Source organism: Ochotona curzoniae, unplaced genomic scaffold (assembly GCF_017591425.1).
Source record: "Ochotona curzoniae isolate NIBS_2020 unplaced genomic scaffold, NIBS_Ocur_1.0 contig_3819, whole genome shotgun sequence".
Classification (NCBI taxonomy): Eukaryota; Metazoa; Chordata; class Mammalia; order Lagomorpha; family Ochotonidae; genus Ochotona; species Ochotona curzoniae.
Window position 1 is genome coordinate 7430107 of NW_024466004.1, and position 21450 is coordinate 7451556.

At 47.7% G+C, this 21450-nt stretch overlaps 2 protein-coding genes across 4 annotated transcripts in view; both read right to left on the reverse strand.

Annotated features, from left to right (window-relative positions):
- Positions 1-6034: 6034 nt before the first annotated feature.
- On the reverse strand, positions 6035-12972 carry MRPS10 (mitochondrial ribosomal protein S10). 2 transcript variants are annotated; one of them, XM_040983369.1, is made up of 7 exons: positions 12906-12972; positions 10144-10208; positions 9980-10049; positions 8613-8749; positions 7698-7806; positions 6802-6891; positions 6035-6372 (listed from the first exon to the last, which is right to left on the reverse strand). In XM_040983369.1, the coding sequence occupies exons 1-7, from the start codon at positions 12951-12953 to the stop codon at positions 6289-6291; spliced, it is 603 nt and encodes a 200-aa protein (XP_040839303.1). In that variant the 5' UTR covers positions 12954-12972; the 3' UTR covers positions 6035-6288. The 2 variants fall into 2 exon arrangements, with proteins under 2 accessions (XP_040839303.1, XP_040839302.1); XM_040983368.1 differs by having other exon boundaries at positions 9980-10052.
- Positions 12973-17807: 4835 nt separating this feature from the next.
- The window catches only part of TRERF1 (transcriptional regulating factor 1), a 198435-nt gene continuing 194792 nt past the window's right edge, over positions 17808-21450 (reverse strand). For both annotated transcript variants that reach the window (XM_040983370.1, XM_040983371.1), the window contains exon 19: positions 17808-20785. In XM_040983370.1, coding sequence (XP_040839304.1) covers positions 20473-20785 — 313 coding nt within the window. In that variant the 3' untranslated portion in view covers positions 17808-20472. The remainder of the gene's footprint in view (positions 20786-21450) is intronic.

The following is a 21450-nucleotide window of genomic DNA, read 5'->3' on the forward strand; positions in this document are numbered from 1 at the left end:
GAGCAACAAACCAACGTGTGTGCAGCCCCAGGCAGGCCTGGCCCTGTGCCCAACTAGACTGTCTCTGTGCCACAGGGTACTTGTGATGTGGAGGCATTCATGATGTGGAGCCTGAACTCGAGTGCGGCTCCCCAAGATGCCTATGATGAGGGTCAGTGCCAGGACCAGGGGCATGGTATCGTGTGCTGCAATGTACAGCTTCAATCCTTACATTTGGCTTCCTAGTCACTCTCTTCTGTTTGTTTTTAAAGCAGAGGTGAAACGCCTCTTTTCTGGTAAGGGCCATTTGGATATTTACAGAAAAATGTCTGTGGGCCATGCAATTGTCAACTTTAAAAGAAAAAAAAAAAAGAGCCTGCTTTGCATTTACTGAATTTCAAGTTCCACATGCGATCACCTTGGCAGGACCAGGCTAAAGATGGCCCATGGGTCCGATGTTCCCCACTCCTGATTTATAGGAAATGAGTACATTCCGCTCATGTGAAAAGGGAAACTTTTTGGGAATGAGGTGCAGGGGCCCAAGTACTTGGGAGATCCTTCACTGCTTTCCAGGCACCTTAGCAGGGAGCTGGACTGAAAGTGGGGCAGCCAGAAGACCTTTCTCGGTCTCTCCTTCTGTCTATAAATCTGCCTTTCCAAGAAATAAATTTTAGAAAAGCAAACAGCAGAGGACGGCCCAAAGCCTTGGGGCCCTGCACCGACGTGGAAGATCCAGGAGAAGCTCCTGGCTTTGGATTGGCTCAGCTCCGGCTGCTGCAGCCACTTGTAGGAGTGAACCTGAAGATGGAAGATCTTTCTCTGTCTCTCCTTCTCTATAAATCTGATCTGCCTTTCCAGTAAAAATAAAGAGAGAGAGGCAGAAAATGGAGCAGCCAGGACTCATGCCCATATGGGATTGCAGCGCTACTGTTGGTGCCTTAGAATGCTATTACCACAAAGCAGGCCCTAGCCCTAAATTCAAATCAACCACACCTTTTTTGGTTTCAACTTCATCCGTGCATCGAAAGGGTGATAGCACTGGCCAGTCCTACTTCTTGCACCTTTTTTCCCCACGTAAAATGGGAATAACAGTCATTACTTTTTTGGGCTGCTAAGAGACTCTTGTCTGTGAATGACTGTGCAAAGCTTGGCATAAAATATGAGTGTGCAGCTACTCTAATGAGCATCTTATATTTTCCCATCTCAATTAACCTTCACAGCCATGCTCCAAGTTAAGTATTATTCTCCTCTTTGTACGTAACCTGAGATCCTCCGTTTAGCAAACAAGTGTCTACAGTTCCATAAACTGGTTGTGCCTCCAGGAACACCTGTAACTTACTGGACGCTCCACCTGCCCAGTGCTATCTTTGGTGCTTCATTAGCTATGCAAAACATTTCCGTGTTAGGTAGCATGTTATTTTTCAAGTTTTATCCATTCATCTGAAAGGCAGAGTAAGAGAGAGAGAGAGAGATAAAGAGTGCAACAGATCTCCCATCTGCTGATCCACTCCACAAATGACCATCTCAGCCAGTCAGGCCAGGCTGAAGCATGGGTCTTCTGTGTCTCCTCTGGGTCTCCCATTTGGAGGAGGTGCCCCAGGACCTATGCCATGTTCTGCTGCTTCCTCAGGGTGCACTAGTGAGGAGCTGGATCGGAAGTGGAGCAACCAGGACATGAACTGCCAAATCGGCCATGGTTAAGTGTGGATTATTTCCAGCAAAAATAAAGAGAGAGGGAGAAAATGGAGCAGCCAGGACTCATGCCCGTATGGGATTTCAGTGCTGCTGTGCCTTAGAATGCTTGGATGAAGGAGTAAACTGAGGCTCCGACAGGGTTAATTATGCTGTCCAAGTTTACAGCAGATAGTGGCTTTTATCTGATTCTTGCCTGAATCCAAAGTCCCTGCTACTCCTAATGCCGGAGCTGCACTAATGCAGGAGATACACAGCGGCTGATGACTAAAACAGTCCTAGGGCAGGTTCAAGCATTTCATGGAATGTATGCCTTTTTCTTCGAAAGGGCAGGATCTTGGCTCCATGTTAGTTTAATTTGACCAGCAGACCATGAGGTCATACAGGACCTCTGAACAGATTATTTTATTTAATGTGAAGAACATAGGCTTCCGATCTGAGAAAGAACTTACTTCCTGTCTGCCTTCTAGCTTACTCTGCCATTAGACTGACTTTTCTCTCCCTGCCTCCCATCCTCACCATGAGAGAAAGACCTGGCCATTCACACTCATGTTTGGAATATGCACCTTGCTCAGAGACTGAACTTTAAGCAAACAAACCCCAAACCTTTGCAGCTATCAGAATGAGAAATAACCTTATTTTCATGAAAATGCAGGCTTGGGGCGGGGGGAGTATGTGGCTGTTTGGCCCAGAGTTTAAGACATTGCCCAAGATTTCTACAGCCCAATCAGAGTGTCTGGGGTTCAAGTCCTGGCTCTGGCTTGTGCAGACCCTGGGAGCAGTGGGGAAGGCTAAGGTACTGGGTCTCAGTCACCATGCTGGATGGAGTGCCTAGCTTCTGGCTTTGCCACTGTGGGCATCTAGCCAGTGAACCCGAGTCAGTGAGGAGCGTGCTCTGTGTCTCAGGAGAAAAAAGTAGGCTTCAAACACACCACTGCTTTTTGTTGAAGAAATAGTGCCATTTATTGTCAGGTGGAACATGGTGTGGATTATTGGCATATTTGTCTTAAAACACAAATAATTGTTATTAAAAATAAAATAACCTGAAGTGACAAGGAATCTTGATGACCGGGTACTTCAGCGGGAAACACCCTTGCAACTCGCCTGGCAGCAGCTGGTGGTGAGCACAGGGACTTAGGTTTTCCGCAGAAAAGCCCCAGGCCCTGTAGGTGTGGGTCTGCAGTTATTTTTAAAAAGCCACCTCTAAAAATAAACAGGTGTCACAAATGTCTGCTTTGCCAGACATTACTACTCGTCTTACTGTCATTCTTAACCCCGAAGCTTACACCTGGGCTGAGTAAGCTTAGGGAGCTGTGAACGGCACTCAACAACAGGGCTGAAAGCAGCTAGGGTCTCCAGGGAGCTGCGGTGTGTGCCGACATGTGCTGTCTGTACTGAGGTCTGGCAGTGGGTCAGCACGAGAGGACAATCATGCATGAAGGGGTGGACACTGAGAAGCCATAGCTACCCTCAGTTGTGCAGGCACTCACGGGAGACACGGCTGTGCCTCAGACTCACACAGCTGCTTAATCACCAGTGAGCAGACAACCCCCCACACATGGCATTAAAGGACATTTGTCAAAAGTCATCAGTGAGGAGCTTCATGAGGAAGAGCAACTATGGTGGTTGGAGTGGGAGTGGAAAAACCGCTATCTCCTCCATTTGCTGGCTCACTCCTCAAACAGCCCCAACAGCCAGGTCTGGGCCAGCCTCACCGGTGGTGTAGGTGAGGTACCTCGGACCTCATCCCCTACTCGGGCATGGCAGCAGGAAGCTGGACGAAAACAGCTAGGACCAGCTTTCGACTTAGGATACTGGTATTTTATAAATGGCGACTTAACCTGCTATGCCGTGACACGGGCCTTGGAAATGCCTCGTGTCAGTGGCTACCCTGTGTGGATCACTTTGTCCTCGTTAATTCATGTGTGTGATGCTTCATAAAATGTTCAATTCTCAGCAAGAACAAACATGTCCCTGTAACATTAAACACTGCAGCTGGAAGAACCATGGCCCCTGAGTCCTCTCCTGTAGAAGGAGAGACTGAAATGCAGTTTCCCCACAGTGGCTTCTATCTGAGCTACAGCATCTGCCTGGGGAAGGGGCACATCTGAAGTCTTCTAGCTCCTGGGCCAGCTGCGATCCTCAGGGGCCGCTCGGCAGTCCTCTGTGGCCTCTATGCCCTCCCAGCTCTCAGAGACACCTCAGGGCTCCCTCCCTCACCACCTCATTACAGGGACCATTCTCCTGCCACCCAGTGGGAGAGCTCCTGCCCAGGTAAGGGGTTCCAGTAGGGAACTCCCTCTTCTCAGAAAATCACCTAGTTGGGGTTGGACCTCTTGGTCCCCTTCACATTGCCTAACTGGCATGTGGACTACGTGGAGTCCATACTGTCACAGCCATGGCAATCCTAATAGGAAGAAGGGGCAGATTCTTAACATCTTTCCAGACTCCCTTGAAACTTCTCCCAGAACCTGAGCCTGCTTCCTCAAAGCACTCTCCTCAGCTGCCATGCTCAGTTTGCCCTTGGAATTTTGGATACGTGCAAGCCCTAGGGAAGGCCTGAGCCAGGATAAGAATCATAAACTGACACACAAGGTGCTCAACACAGGAAGCTAGCATCAAAGTCACGAACAGTGGAAGTGACGGAGCCAGCCAGCCCCGGCCGCTGAGCCTGTGGAGCCCCACTGCCCAGAGTGACAGCAAGTGGAAGAGGCATGTGTGGGCTAATTACTATTATGTCCACCCAATTTAGGAGATGTATGATGCTTGTATGAATAACAGGATGAATGTGGTGATACAGGTAGTCATTTCTTGAAAGTATCAATTTCATTACAATGTCTTCTAGCAGCAGCTTTATAAGGTTTGTGCTCCAAGGGCTTAGAGTGAGGTCTGATGTGGTGCGGTGGATTCACAGGCAACAGCGACAAGCCTCATTAGAGTGCCAGCCGCAGCATCAGCTGGCAGAAACTGGCACTGGGGGCTAATCCTGTCAAGTTAAACTGCAGAACCACCTGGAAAGTGCACAATCTGGGAGTGAGAGACCTGGGAGGGAAATAGTGGGTTCCCCCCTCTTGGGTTACCACTCCCATGGGAGGGCACGAGAACTAGGACAGGGGCTGGGGTAGCTAGACAGAGAGGCACTCAACCACACCCGTGAAGGCTTGACTGTTGAGTTGGTTAGATGGATCCAAGCTTCAATGCCATTTGCCATGTACAAGAGCCAGGGGGGATATGGGACAGATTGGACTGGTCTGCTGCACATATTGGCAAACTAGGGTAGGGGGTGGGCCTGGTGGGGGTTATTGTGGGTCGCTCTCATCAGGATGCAGCTCCCACTGGTTTAGGTGAAGACCGAATATGTGCTGTGCAGAACCAGGCTGGACTGCAACACCCATTGGTTCCAGTAGAAGGCGGGGCTGAAAACAGAAGCAACCTAGCACTTGCAACTACCAGCTGACCGGGTGATGGACTGTGCTGGGCCCTGTGCTTGCTGGTGCATACAAGTATCTGGCCTGGGAACATCTCAGATGAAGAGTGCCAGTTTAAGTCCTTTCTGCTTCCAATCCAGTTTTTTCCTAATGTACCTGGGAAAGCAGTGAAAGATGGCCCAACTGCTTAGACCCTCAGCACCTTTGGGAGAAACTCTGATGGAGCTGCAGGCTGCTGCCTTCCACTTGGCTCAGCACTGGCTGCTGTGGCCATTTGGGGAGTGAACTAGTAAACGGTTGACCCACCTTTCTCTGCTGCTCTTTTAAACAAATTTTTAAAATTTCAGGGTATGCTACAAATGTGCTCCATCTACAGAAAGATTGATTCACTTTAAAGAAGACACCATTTGGACCTGGCATGGTAGCCTAGTGGCTAAAGTCCTTGCCTTGCCTGTGCCAGGATCCAATATGTGCACTAGTTCATGTCCTGGCGGCCCCGTTTCCCATCCAGCTCCCTGCTTGTGGCCTGGGGACCCTGCACTCACATGGGAGACTTGGAAAAAGCTTCTGACTCCTGGCTTCAGATCGGCTCATCTCTGGCTGTTGTGGCCAGTTGGGGAGTGAATCAGCAGGACAGAAGATCTTCCTCCGTCTCTCCTTCTCTCTGAAAGGGACACTATTTGCTTACCATGCCTAAAGTAACAGACGCAGCCCTCCCCAGGCACACACCAGAACCTGCACTTGATCCTGGCCAGAAGGCAGAGACGCCATGTGCCAGAAGCCTTACCTGACCCACGGTAAATCAACCAACAGGTCCTTCTAGGAACTTCTAAGGAGGATGTGCAAAGAATATTCCACTTATTTTCAGCAAATAAATTCAAACTGGTATAAACTAGTTAGTAGAGAGTAAAACAAGACACACAGTTCCCTTTTCTGGTTCTCAGTAGTCAGATGCTTTGTTCCCATTTGCTAAGCTCAGAGCTGAAACAGGCATATGTATATGCACAAGAACCAACAAGGCAGCTCTTTCCACATGTCCAGTCTGTTGCCATGCCTCTATCACCCGCTCTGCCAGATGGAGGACTCGACAGGGCAGCCGGACCCCAGACTGCCAGCTGCAGGCACTGGCCATTTACACACACCCAGCTGGCCAGCCATCTCACACGCAGGTGCAGGTGGCCCCAAAGCATCACGACTTGCTTTCTCCTTTCTCCTCTGGTACCGTTTCCCACAATGGCTCCTTGATGTGTTCTGGTAACCGTTCCAGTTGTGTCTAAAACAAAACAGAACACAACTACTATACAATGTGAACGGACATGTGCTCTTCGGCTGTAAACCGGACTTATCATCACTTCTTCCTGCCACTTCTTCGTTTTATCCCACCAACTTCCCATATTTTTGCAGGGCTCTGAAATGGAGGGGAAGAAATCCGAATGGATATAAAGCGCTCTCAGATCAATGGTCCTGAGACCGAGGGTTTGTCACTGCATGCAGTCCCTGAGCCCAGATACCTCCCATTAGCTCTCCAGCAGGCCTGGGCTGCATGGCAGCATTCCGTCACACAGGGAGAAGGTTCTAGTCCCTGGCCACTGTGCCTCCCACTTAATACATGTCTGTGCCTGCAGGTGATGGGCCAGGACCAGGCTGCCACACATCAAAACCAGACGGACACACTGCAAACAGACAGGTACCCAGGTCATACCTTTGTTACTTCCATGGCAACTCCTTCCGGTAAGTTTCGCTGAATATACTCCAAGTACACATCTGCTGTACTTCCGGTTAGACGTTCTAGCTAAAATAACAAGTGTGAAAATGGTCTATCACAGGGGGAAGAAAGGAATGGAGCCTGGCCTTCCACTAAGGAATGCTACACTGAATCTGCCCCCCATCCTTTTTTTTTTTTTTTTTTTTTTTGATTAAAGTATACCATGTTTTACCTATGCTTCAACTCTGGCTGAACTGCACGCAGGGGGCACAAGGCCTTCCCGCAAATGCAGCAGCTATAAAGTCTTGCTCCATATATCCACAGCCATCTATTAAAAAGTGTCACAAAGCAACTCAAGATAAAAAAAAAAAAAAACCAGCAGGCTGGATTTTAAGACAGAGTTGAAGATTTCTCTTTTTAAGAAAGATTTATGTGTTTATTTAAATGGAAAGGCAGATTGACAGACAGAGTAAGATCTTCTGTTTGCTGATTCATTCTCCAAGTGGCTGGAATGGCCAGAGCTAAGCTGACCTGAAGCCAGGAGCCAGAAACTTCCTCTGGATCTCTCATATGGGTGCAGGATCCCAAGGCTTTGGGCCATCCTCCACTGCGTTTCCAGACAACAAGCAGGGGGCTGGATGGGAAGTGGAACAGCCAGACATGAACTGACACATATATGGGATCCCGGCGCATGCAAGGCAAGGACTTTAGCCACTAGGCTACCATGCCAGGCCCTTGGTTTTCTTTAAACACAAAGACACTTCCCTTCTCTACAATGAATGGGCAAGGGCTGGCTAAAAGCAAGTCGATCAAATCAACACCAAAGGCAGCTTAGGACAGGCTAGTGTAACAGGAGTGTTCTGAAAACGCCTGAGTGCCGGCAATCAACTCACCTCTAAGCACCTGTACAGAGTCCGCATTTCATACTGAACCCTGTGCTTCTTGAAAATGTGCACTGATTTGAGAAGAGTAAATCGCTCTATTTTCCTTGGAGGTTCGTGTCTGAAATGAACGGGCAAAATAACATGTTGACTGATGAGGAGACCTGAGTCACTGATACCAAAGCACGATTCCACTCCTCCGTAGGTCAGGCCCCACTCAACTGGAGGCAAGAGCCATCACTTAAGGACTTCCACCTGTCAGGACTGTCGTCTGTGGCAACCACCACTGATGGCAGAAATCCCAGCCAAAAACCAACCCTGTGAAAGCAGCAGGAACCTTCTCCCGTAGACTCCACGTACCACATCCCTGCTGCTTCTGCACCGAGTCCCTCTCTGACCACACGTGAACTGTGAAGACTAACAATGCTGTGTGGTCACAGGAGGAATGTCTGCAGTTGTAGGCAAGCGCAGCTTCCACTGTAACCCAGCTGGTTTTAGGAAGTGGCACACCCTTCGTCTTTATTAAAGGTCAGACTGGCGAATCCCCACATGGCCATCATTTACTACCAGAAACAGCAGGTGCCAATTCACAGGAGGCAGTTCCACCTGACCCTGGGTAACTCCCGGACACATGAAGTTCACCTTGCTGGTGCAGGAAATCACAGGGGGAGGAGTGTTTGTCAGGGCAGATGGGAGATAACGACCTGCTGGCCAAAGATGACCGACCCAAAGGTCTGAAGTGACAGGCTGTCTTAGGGAGAGCCCAGAGAGGTGGGCTCCTCCAACATCCTCTAGCATTCCCATTCCTTGTTTACTCATTCTGGCATCTATAAAGTCCGAATGGAGAGGCAGGGTTGATCCTGTTCACGACACTGATACTTGAAGCACCCTGCTCCAGCAGGCCGGGTTAGGACAGGGCACACTTACACTTTAACAGAGATCCCAAGCTCTTTAGCAGCAAGCACAGCAAAATACTCGTAGCTGTCCAACACGGCCTTGTCGTGGCCTTTCACTAAAATGGAAAGCCGCTTATATAAGGTGTCGGGTTCATCGGAAACGGTGATCTAAAACCCGAGAAAAAAGTTTCAGCTGTGGTTCTTCCATTTCTAACTGGTACATTTAACATGCTACCCTCCAACTGAACACCTTTCAAGTTTCTAATAAATGGGAAGAAAAATGCTGCCTAACACCTTACCACTGTGAGCTTAAGGACCGGGGGACTGGTGCAATGCCCTGCACCGCTGGGGAGTACAGAGCATGAAGCCTCAGGACTTGTCAAGGTAACTTACAAAATCACTAACAGAACGTTCCAACTTTAGTCACTGAGCCGCTGGTTCACAATGAGAAGGGACCCCAGGATCCGTTAGCACAGTGGGAAGACTGGGTTTGACGCCTGCACTCTGCTACTCACAACTACGTGTGCGTGACAACGGCCAAGGCACACAGTCTCAGTGCTCTTCACTTGCCTTGTGGAGAAAATAGAATTCTTTTGCTACAGAGCTCACAGATTTCTTAATGAATAAAACATGAAACCTGACCCAAACATTTAAAACAGTTATGCACAGGCAAACTGTTTCTCTTCATATCCTTTTTTGTTAGGTTTTACTCATAGATGGTTTGCCTGCCCTGATACACTTGTTACTCATTTCTAATTAAAATATTGTGACACTGACTGCACCTATAATTTCTACCTCCGCCTCCTTAATACCAGGAGACCTCAGAAATAATGGGTTTCATATTTCTTTCCTCCAAGATGTGAACTACCTTTATTTCATTCATCCATTAAACCAGTAAGTGGTATTACTAATCCAATGATTCAATGTTGAAATTACTTCAACGCTGCAAAGAGGTCTACCTTCTAATCAGGAAGTGAGACATCCACTCTTCATTAATTCAAGCAAGTCTGTTGGAAGAACAAACATACTGACGCCCCTAGGCATACGCTGTGAGGAGGAGGAGTGTAGCCCTAGAACGCACTGAGTGAGTACTGTAGGTCCTAAATGGGCTCCAGGGGGACAGCCCTTACTGCAGAACCAAAGCCGTGGAGGCCATAGGAAAGTGCTCTTCCGTAACACATAGTATCCGGCATCACTAAGCATGACAACTTTCTGTAGTCACACCGAGGTGACAGCACAGACCGGCCGTTCCATCTGCGATGGATAACTGGTTCTTTTAGAACTTCCCTGTGCAGTATGATCATCCCCATGCAACTACACATCTGCCAGTACTCAAGTATCTGGAAAACATCCCCGAATAAAACCATAAGAAATAATTAAGAAATAGAGAACACATACCATGGGTTTGGTCAACTCCTTAGGAATATCAATGTGCAGGTTTGAGAACTGTACCCACTTCATATTGGTACTGCTATGCATGGGGAAGAAAAGAGAAACTCAGGTGTAAGAAGTGCAGGAGCCCACTGCCATGTTAAATGGAGCACACCCCATTGTGTACTTACACAAGAAAACCACCATGTTTGGCTGCACTGCCCTTGGAGGTGTTTATGGGAAAACTCCCCAAGCCCTGAAAATACAAGGGGCAGGAACACGTGTTCACTTTCTCATTTTTAACAGAATAATTACATTTCTTTATTACATTGATTTTGCCTGGATATTTTTAAACAATAACAACATCTAAACGTTTTTATAATCTAACTCTCTAGGAGCTGGAGAAAGCATTTTGAAGTACTCTTCTCATACAAGGTAGTCAACCACAGGGCAAACCACAATAACTTATTTTCAAATCCTCTTCTGGTGGCTCTCTTTGCTGGAACAAAACTTCCTAGCTTCAGGAAACAGTACTGGACCTGTACCTAGTTTCCATCTACTGGTTTCTACTTGAAGCCTTCCTGGGATTCACAAGCACGGCCTGAGGGGCGAGACTGGAGTATTCACACAGTGGTGAGAGGCTGTCTGGGATGTTCACAACCCGTATCCGTGTAGATGCCTGGCCGGGTCCGGGCTCCACCTCCAACCCCAGCTTCCTGAAAGCAGCAGATGACCGCTCAGGTAGTTGAGTCTCTGCCACCTATGAGGAAGTGAACCGGGGTTGGGCTAAGAATTGAGATCCGTGTTCCCGGCTTCGGCCTTGCCTGGTCTGGGCTGTTGCAGCTATGTGGGAAATAAACCAGCAGATGCAAGATCTCTCTCTCTACTTTGTGAATATTATTAAAATTGGTAAATAAAAAATATTAGGGCCTGGCGTAGTAGTCTAGCGGCTAAAGTCCTTGCCTTGCATGCGCCAGGATCCCATATGGGCTCTGGTTCATGTCCCAGCTGCTTTACTTCCCATCCAGCTTCCTGCTTGTGGCCTGGGAAAGCAGTGGAGGACGGCCCAAAGCCTTGGGACCCTGCACCGCATAGGAGACCCAGAAGAGGCTCCGGGATCCTGGCTTTGGATTGGCTCAGTTCCAGCCGGTGATGGATCGAAGTCCTGTCTCTCTTCCTCTCAGCATGTCTGCTTTTCCAATAAAAGCAGTAGGCTTAGCCTTGGCCTGCAGCATCAGCATCCCATATATGTGCTGGTTCGAGTCCTGGCAGCTTCACTTCTGATCCAGCTCCCTGCTGGTGGCCTGGCAAGACAGCAGAAGAGGGCCTAAACCTTTGGGACGCTCCTGCACCCACTTTGGAGGACCTGGACAAAGATTCTATCTCCTAGCTTCAGATTGGCTTGGCTCTGGCAGTTGATGCCACTGGGTGAAAGGGAGCGCTCTCTGCTTTTTCCCTTTCTATACTTCTGCCTTTCAAATAAAAAAAAAAAAAAATATGTATATATATATTTAACTCCTGGATTTCTTTGACAAAGCTGTAACCTGAGGAAGCAGAATAACAATAGTGTTAAAAATACACGATGAAAATAAGTTCAAAACAAAATGAAGTGTAATCACAACAAGGGATGTCAGCTAAAAATGTTGCAAAAGCCTATCCTTGAGCTGCTCTTTATCCAAAATGAAGATGGAGTCCCCTTTTTCTTAGGTGTACAGGAGAAAACCGAGAGACAGGAAATCACAGTACAAGGTCGCAGAAGTGTGCCCGCGTGCCATTCTGCCCACAGGATCACCGGGAGACACCCCCCACCCGCCCTGCAGGCCAGGAGCACATGGTTAAGGAAAGGGCACCCCACTGTTCTCCACAAGTTCAAACTCAAAAAGCTACATCCACAAATTGCTTTCCTGTCTGAACTGAGCATGTGGAAGAGGGCAGTCTGAATACAAATGCTAAGGAATTAAAAAAAAAAAAAAGTCATGCTTTAACACCATTCATTTTTTTTTTTCAAGAGCACTGGGAGGGCCCAGAAGTCATGTTCCAGAAGAACCTGCACAGCAAAGTCCTTTTCCACAGCTTTCCACTCTCCCTCCCTCTGCAGAACACAGCACAGCTCACAGGGGGCTGCACCAGCACCAACCTGCAGGGCTGTCACCAAAGAACCAGCTGGCTTCTGTGTGAAACCAGGCGTTAAAGAGATTTAAAAAAAAAAAAGTAAAATCATTGTCACTCCTAAGTTAGTTTTGTCTTGGAAAGCACAGGTGAGTTTCCTGTTAATGACATTAACATCCCATTACTTTGAAAAACACCGGGATACCTTAAAACAGGATTACTGTCTTATTCTAGAAAGGCTAAATCGATACAGCTGGCTGAAGCCACAAATCCAGAAATTCCTCAAAGCTGTCCTCTCGCTGAGCGTTGGGAAGGATCCCCAGGGCGGCCGCGGGGCGCTGGGGCTCCCCAGCTTTGCGAGACCAGCATCCTGTCAACTCAGTTTTTTCTGCAAATACGCGGGTGGAATATTCGCTCTGTAGCCTTTCCAGCTCTGGTCTCCTACGGCTCCTTCTGCTCCTTTCTGCCCCGGCACTGCTTTTATGCTCAATCTCACCAGAGAACTCAGTGACAGCAGCCCCCTCCCTCACCACCTGCTGGGCAACACCAGCCCGAGGCAGGAGCCGTGTCAGGGACAGTTCCTGACGAGCTGCAGGGCTGACAGCTGCGAGGCTCGGCGACCCCCAGCCCCGCCGGTCCCGCCAGCCCGCGCCGACCCCCAGCCCTGCCAGCCCGCGCCGACCCCTAACCCTGCCAGCCCCGCCAGCCCCGCCAGCCCCGCCAGCCCCGCCAGCCCCGCCAGCCCCGCCAGCCCCGCCAGCCCACGCCGACCCCTAACCCCGCCAGCCCCGCCAGCCAGCCCCGCCAGCCAGCACCGGCTCCGTCTCCCCAGCCAGCCTCGTACCTGCCAGAGGCGCCGGCACACGGACCCCACGGCCGTCCGCACCGCCATCTTGCCGTCCACACCTCCCAGAATTGCTTCCGGGACCACAGCGGCGGCCTTGGACCATAGAGTTTACCGAAGGACAGAGTGTCTCCTCGTATTCCGGCACAGGAACAATCATAGAGACGTGGTTCCTCGCTGGCTTGTGGTGGGAGGACACCTGGCCAGCTCATACACATCCTAAAATCCTAAAATCCCTCCCGCCCGATTCTGGGAAATTACCAGATCACATATTCCCATGTTTTGCTTCCAAGCCGTGTTTATCCTGTGGTTCAATGTTTTGCTTGAAAAAATACACAGCTATCTCTGGGAAGTGAAATAGTGGCTGAATTATTTGCTTCCTTTTTTTTTTTTTAAGAATTTTATCAAAATGTCTATTCATTAAAATGTTTTTAAAAATGCCTTCCACTAGTACAGAGTCAAGGCTCCAATCTCTTGCCTGTCAAACAATAGCCTGGCAGTCATGTTCTTTAACCCCAGCTTCTCAGCCCAGCTCCAGTCTTCTTGTATACCAACTTCCTAACTATTCCTAACATACTTGTTTTCTTACGTTGTCTAGTATTTCAGAATTTGCAAGGGCTGCCTTCACCTGGGATAATAACCTGGAAGTGTTTGGTGTAGTTGTTGTGTCCCCGTCACTTAGTTTCAGTTAAAAAGGCTTATCAGGGATGTGCTAAGTTTTATTTACAGTTTATGTGAATGGAACATTCTAGACTTGCAGTTCGGTGCTGTAGTTTCTGATCCCAGGTTTTTCACTTCATCATCCTGGGCCCCAGGTTTCTCGTGTCAGAGATGATAATGGTTCCTTCTTGGAACAGCTGCTTGGAGGATTGTGCGAGCTGTTGACGGCTGATTGTAGTCTCGCCTAATGTTTGCTAAACGCATGACAAGTGTCATCCATGATGTATCTCACTGGCCTTGCAGGTTGTTGAAAAGTGGAGAGGTCAAGTTTGTGAGAACAAGTTCAGAGTCACAGTGTCTAAACCAGGGATTGTGCAGATGGGAAGATTTCTTTGTTTTTACTCCTCACAAGTTGATAGGCCCTGTTTTGCAAAACAAAACAAAAACAGAGAAGGAAGGAAGGGGAGCAGAGATCTGCCCAACTTGCAACAAACTGCTGAAAGATCCACGGGGCAGCCTGGTGGCTGGCCTCCCTGCACAAGGACTCAGGCTCTGGGAGCGGGTGTTGGCTGACACGTCCACAGGAACCTTTGTGCTTCTGCTGCCCTGGGCCAAGCCCTACCTGGGCAGCTGGCCTGGTGCTTGTCTAGAATTCACCCCCAGTTCACACCAAGGCAGTGGACATACCAACAGACTCCTCATCCCCAACCTGGTTGTGCTTCTGCAGACTGCATCAGCCTTTCCAGTCAGCATTTCCACGACGGTCCTTTGTTCTGTTCGTGTCCCCCTTGGAGTGACCTCAGTTGAGGAGGAGTTTTGCATCTACAGTGTAGGTGACATTCCCACCTGCACACAGCTATCACCTGTGTTAGCTAATAAGAAGATGTTGAGTTTTATCCTAATTTAATGGGTGAATCAGAGATAAAGGGGCTCTAGAGAGAGCCCGGAGAGCTGACAGCCAGGAGCAGAGGGCCAGAGAGCAGAAGGGAGAGAAAAGAAGGGAGTGTACTCTTACAGCATAGGGATGGTTCCTGGGAGTACAGGGTTACGAGGATTGGTAGGAAAGGTGACAGGTGGGGCAGGGATACGGGGCCACAAGGGGTTGGTGGACAGGGCTGTCAGGGAACAAAACTGGGCGAAACTGAAATGTAAGGGAGCTGAAGCCTAACGAAACAGCTATTTAAAGTAGTGGCAGGTCTAAATGGTGGGGGTGGGGGGTCTCATTGGTCTTCCTGGCTGATGTTCAACTCACTCCTCACACTAATGCAGTGCTTTTTCTCCTCCCCCATAGTGGGCTGCTTCTGATTCTGTGATGAGGTTCACTTCTATCTGGGTCTCTGGAGGCGAGGCAGGCACCCTCTTCCATCGCCTCTAAAAAAGTGTGGGTTTAATTTACTTAAAGAAAAAAAAAGATTTATTTATTTGAAAGGCAAAGTTACAAAGACAGATTGTTCATTTGCTGGTACACTCCTCAGCTGGCCACAGCATCTGGCGGCAGGACCAGGCTGAAGGCGGGGGCTTCTTCCAGGTCTCCTGTGTGGCACCAAGCCTTGGCTGCTTTCCTGGGTCATTAGCAGGGAACTGGGTTGGAAGTGAAGCAGTGGGTCTGGAACTGGCAACTGTAAGGAATGCTGGTGTCACAAGGGGCAGCTTAACCCGCTGCATCACAGAGGTTTATTGCGAAGGACCTGGAAGTGTGCTGAAAGCAGCAAAGGGGACTGCATCCCAATCCCTTCCTCCAAAGGCCAAACCTGATCTTATGAACGAGTTTCCTCTGCTTACAGACTTCATCTTCCTGTGCTAAGCCATATTGTGTGTCACCAAACAGCCTTTGGGCCTGACGACTTTGGGCAAGGTACCAACCTGGTCCAATTCCCTGGGAGCAAAACCTACCAGTTTTTCCAGCAGTTAGGCTGCCAACAAGGCACTCTGGAATATGTGGGCATAGTCAGTGCTCCAAACTTGGCCTGTGAGCTGTGGGTTTCTTGCCTACAGTCCAAACTTTCAAACATCTAACAGAAATGGTCAGGAGCTGTGATTCTTGCTCATGCACCTGGCTTTCTTTCTTTCTTTCTTTCTTTCTTTCTTTCTTTCTTTCTTTCTTTCTTTCTTTCTTTCTTTCTTTCAAAGATCTTTATTTTACTTGAAAGGCAGATTTACAAAAAGGAGAAACAAAGAGAAAGATCTTCTACCCACTGGTATACTCCCAAGTGGCCATAACGGCTGGAGCTGAGCTGATCTGAAGCCAGGAGCCAGGAGCTTCATTCAGGTCTCCTATGTGAGTGGCAGGGTTTCAAGGACTTGGGCCATCCTTTGCCACTTTCCCAGGCCACAAGCAGAGAGCTGGAAAGGAAGTGGAGCAGTTGGGATATGAACCAGCACCACATGGTATGCTGGTGCTTGAAGGTAGATTAGCCAATTGAGTTGTGGTGCTGGCCCCCATGTACCTGGCTTGATTTCCAGGAAAAAGAAACAAGCAAACAAAAAAAGGCACATGATTTGTTTTCTAAGCTAAATTGTAGCTTGATTGTACCAGTGGTTTTAAAAGGCAGCCCTTGGGCCTAGTGTGGTAGCCCAGTGGCAAAAGTCCTTGCCTTGCATGTGCTGGGATCCCATTTGGGCACCAGTTTGTATCCCAGCATCCCTGCTTCCCATCCAGCTCCCTGCTTGTGGCCTGGGAAAGCAGTTGAGGACGGCCCAAAGTCTTGGGGCCCTTCACCTGTGTGGGTGACCCGAAAAAAGCTCCTGGCTCCTGGCTTCAGATCAGCACAGCTCCGGCTATTGCAGCTACTTGGGGAGTGAATCATCTGATGATATTTCTGACTCTCCTCCCTGTATATATGACTTTGCAATAAAAGAAAAAAATCTTTTTTTTTTCTTTAAAGGCAGTCCTTTCAGAAGATGCTTACAAAAAGGAACCAACCAACCCTTTTGCTCTTTTATACAGAAGTATCTCTGAGCTAAAGATCCCTTAAGGTTCATTGAGGATGAACTAAAATGTCTTCCTAGTCATGTTTTATATCGGCATTGCAATTCCTCACATGTTCCTGGAGCAAATCAGGCCAGGCATCCATGGGATGGAGAATTGATTATAGGAAAATACAGAATTTTTGTGCTCTGATGTCTTTGTCTCACTCATGGACACACATATATACACACACAACATCCCTGGAAGACTAGAGAAGTAATTAACAAGTAGTTGAGGAACACCTGCTAAGAATGGATGTGACTGTATGTGTGAGCTACTGGTGGTTAGGGAGCTCAGGATATTGTAAAAAACAAGACCTTTGTTCTTCCCAGTGGGGACCCTGGATCCATATGGGATTCCCAGGCCCAGCATGTTCTGTCCAGCCATTACACTTGTTGACAGAAATAAATCATCTCTATGCATGCTCCTCAGGCTGGATAAAGCAGGTTGGAACAGTGCCTGGAATACAGGAGCTCACGAGGACTGAAGGAATAGTTCTAATAGATGGAGCAGAGCTATAGATTTGACAACTACATCCTAGAAGATGACTGGGTAAAGGCACACTGCGTTGAGAGGAATAGTTCTTTCATCTGACGCAAGGTTGTGTAAAACAGGTAGCAAAATGAAAGTTAAAAAAAAACACACAGATCAAGGCCTTGGGCAGGCATGCCTCTTAAGGGATATAAAATGCCAAATTTTTCATAAAATGCCCAATTTCCCATTTCTTCTAAAAGTTGCTATTCATTATTAAAAGGGAAACATTTAAAATTCAGAAATAAGGATTTGAAACAAATCAAGACGGTCGTGGACTTTGAGGAAGGCTTACTGTAGGTGGTCTCTGTGTCATACAGTCCCTTAGGACAGTCCGGCTAATAGCCCATTTCTCCAGCAGTGGGAACTTAGGTCAGTGGCTAGAAAAGAAGGACGTTGTAAGACAGATGAAACTCAGAAAGATAATATTTTTATTTCCAGAGCAGCTGATGCAATATTGAGTCAGGTTTTCACAAATAAATATAACAGTGTCTATTTGATTACATCTGCATTTGATGAATGCCCACTTACAGGAATTTTCATAAACTTCTGCCAAGGCTCATGATGGGAACCTGTGACGTAGAATTCTTCTAGTTCAATTTCTGAAAAAGTATGATAATGATTTTTTAAAAATCCTTATCACTCAGAGGTAAAAAAAAAAAAAAAACGACCTAGAATGCCCCAGTTCTTTTATTTTCTTTCTTTTTTTTTTTTTTTTAAGGAATGCACCTTTTCAGGACAAGTCTATAAAACATTTTTTTATTTATTTGTTACATTGATGTTTAAATATAACTTTGCTTTCAAGCTTCAAACTTTTTTTTTAACCCCTGGTAAAATAAGACTTTTGGTTCACCTTAACAAAAACTGACCTAGGAAGAAACATTTTTAGCAAAATGTTATAAAATTCACTAGAAAATACTGTCCTTTTTTTTTTTTTTGCCAAAATGTTACATAAAATCCTTATTAAAAAATACACACATTACAAAAGAAAAAATGAAGAATATGCTATACAGAGTGCTTTGATATGGACCAAGGGAATTGCATTCCGGCAACATCGTTAAGCACACGCGATATGGTGATGTCAACTTATAATAGTGCAAACCTGAATAAATTACATCCTGATATGGAAGCATGCAAGCCATCTGCTGAAAACAAACAGAACAAAGCCAGAACAGGAAGCCATCACAAGCACTATTTAAAAATGTTTTCCTTTTTTATTACATTAATTTTTTTCAAAAATACTTTTTCTTTACAATAGAACTCCTAGAAAATATTTACAACCTTCCTCTAATAAAATATAACAGCAGTTAAATATATTTGAAAATAAGATGGGTTTTTTTTTCCATAAAATATATCTGTTAACATTTTATATACAGGCTTTCTCAAAGAGGTCTAAATCCACTAATGAAAAACCATGTGATAGTAAACAGTAAATGTGTTGAAGACATTAGCCATCAGGAAGCGAAAGACTTGGGGTGGGGGCGGCCGCTAAAACACAACACACACACACACACACACACATGCAGGGAGTCAATGCAGGAACAAAGCCAAGTGCAATATTTAACTAGGAAGTCCATTCTTTTAAAGTTGATAGTCAAGAAAACATTAATTCAGGAATTTGAACCGTCTCGCTAAGGAGTTCTTTGGTTATTTCAAGTCACAAACCCTTTCACTATACTGCATGGGAGATGAACATCAAATTGTGCATGATATGCTTGCCGAGGCAACTCAGTTTATTTATTTATTTTTTCAATGTTTAAAACCAGAACAGCTGGGCAAATCTCCAAAAAGAAGAAACGCATCGTTTTATAAACATTTCTCTGGGCGTTTGCTCTCAGCAGAGATAAGCTTCCATGGACCGACAGTTTCAGACTCACTCCCAGACCACCAGCAAAAGTCCAGGGCAGGGACAGCAGGGAATAGGGTGACTGGCTAAGGACAGTTGAGAGTGGTTTTTGGAATATTTCTGTCCCCTCATGCATGCTGCTCAGGTGGTTTTCAACTCAAAACTAGGGGAAAAAAGAAAAACCAAAAACCACCAGGCCAGAATAACCTGACTGAAATGGCAGCCCATGAGCTTTTTTTTGTTTTCTTTCTCAAGAAAAGGAGAGTGGCCAGGACCTCTTCTCTGATGGGAGAGCGAAATAGCCTGTTTTTTTTTTTTTTTCCTCTCTCTTATACAACTTTCCTGAGATCCCCTTGTGAGTATGTGTGACACAAGAAGACAAACTTAGAAGTCATCTCAGGGGATAGTCTGGTACCTCCACCACAGTCCCATGCCAAGGCTGTGCCCGCCAAGTGGCCCGGCAGCTGAGCCATGTTTATACTGCTGCTGGCAGGGAGTGAGATTTGACTTCCCTGGGGGGCAGGCCAAGGCATGACCACCCCTGCTCCGACAGTCCCTCAGTGCTAACCTGGGAGGGAGGGAGGGAGGGAGGAGGAGCCGCAAGAAGCAGGATCCCCTTTTGGGCTGGGACTGTGTCCCTGTCCGACTCTGGCCCTAACAGTGGGATAGGTCAGTTTGACTCAGCTCAAAAACCTGGGCAATGACATATTTGGAGGATTAGAGAGGTTTATTACCTTCAAGTACAAACAGCAGCCCCACTCACAGGGGAAGGGTAGTTATGTATCTTGGAGGTCTGGAAGTGCTTTGCCAAATGACCTGTCCTGAACACACTCAATATCTGAATGTATTCGTGACCCCTAAACTGTATCTGAAACCGTTCCGTCAGCCTTGCCCAGCACTATTTCCCTTGTATTTGCTCTCAAACAGGTTGGAAAAATCCTACTGCTTGTAGCCAGCCCCAAAGTTTACCTTTAGTCCAGGAGATGTGAATGACAGCGAAATCCCAGTTGGCTGAGGTGATCCTAAGGACGTCTAAGTGACACAAAATAACGTCAGACCATTACCAGCGCTGACATAAAAAATAGCTCTTCCGTGGTTTGAGGAGGAAGAGTACTTCCTGGGAGGGTCAGAACAGAACCAGACTAACTAACTAACCCGAGGTCCTAGCAGGAGGCTAGCCTGCTTCACGTGTGCGCACTCACAGCAAGCCAACAGGGAGTGCTGACATCCAATAGCAACGGAATGTGGTTACAGCAGGTGTGTTCCCTGCTGGGAATGATGCATGAGAACACAGCCCAGATGAAACACCTCTTCGAGATAGTTGTGCCAATCATTTATTCCCCCCAACCCCCACACAACACTTTTTTTTTAAACAAAAGGAAAAGAAACTGGATTAAACTGGATTTTCCCTCCCCGCCCCTAAACCTGACTAAAACGACCACTTTTTAAACAGGTAGTTAAAAAGGGTTGCAAACACAGGCAGGCAGTCCGGGTTTCCTGATGAATGTGGAACAGGGGGCTGCCCGTGGCTTCTCGCTGTCCCTGGGCAGCTCCGCAGGGATCTAGAGTTCTGTGTCCCCCTGCAGCAGCATTGAATCCTGATCGTCCAGGAGCAGGTCGGTGTCCACTCCCTCAGCCTCCTCCACGCCGCCCAGCTGCTGCACCACCTCCTGGTCTAGGACGTCCACGTTCTTCATGGGTTTGATCAGACTCAGCTGGTCCAGGGGCAGCAGCCCAGGTGCCCCTGTAGTCCTCTCGATTGTGGCTGCCATTTCGGCTGAGAAAGCTGCCTTCTGCGCCTTCTGTCTCTGCTGTTCCTCCTGCTGCCTGTGGGTTTTCATGTGCGCGTTTCGGCTTTTGATCTTGAAGAAGACCCTGCACGTCAAGAAAAAAGGCAGGAGGTGAATTAGAGAATGGGAGCTGGGTTCTTTAAAATCTGGGTGCCCTGCATGGAGGAGGGGTGTGTGCTGGATGTGACAGGGTCCCACAAAGCTCCCCGTGGGGTTTGTAGTCACCTGTCCTCCCTCCTCACAGAGGAGAGCCGATGGGGACAGGAGCCCTGGACGGAGCACTAGACTTCCTTGTTGGGACAACATAGGAGAAATTCTTGGAGGCTGTCATGTTCACCTGGGGTTTGTAGCACCTGCTCTTCTCTTCAGCCCTCCTCTCATCATGGACCATACCCTCCCCACAGCTGAACCCCCCCATCATCCTAATGCACTCTAGGAGTTCCCATCCTCAGAGCAACTCATTCTCTGCCCTTGGCCTTGTTCTTTCACTGCTGAAGTTCTTGAAGGACAGCCCTACACATGGGCAGTCATCTCTGTCTCTTCCATGCTTTACAATTCGACTCTTGTCCCCTTCACTCCAACACAACTGGTCTTCTCAAGGTCACCAAGTCCCTCTGAGTGGTCACAGCCAACGGCCCCTCTTCTATCCTGCATCTAGCCATTCCTTTTCCGCTTAGAAGGCTTCTTGTGGGCTATCACATTGTCAAAGGTTCCTTTACGATGAACTAGTGCATCTCAGCTCAGTAGCAG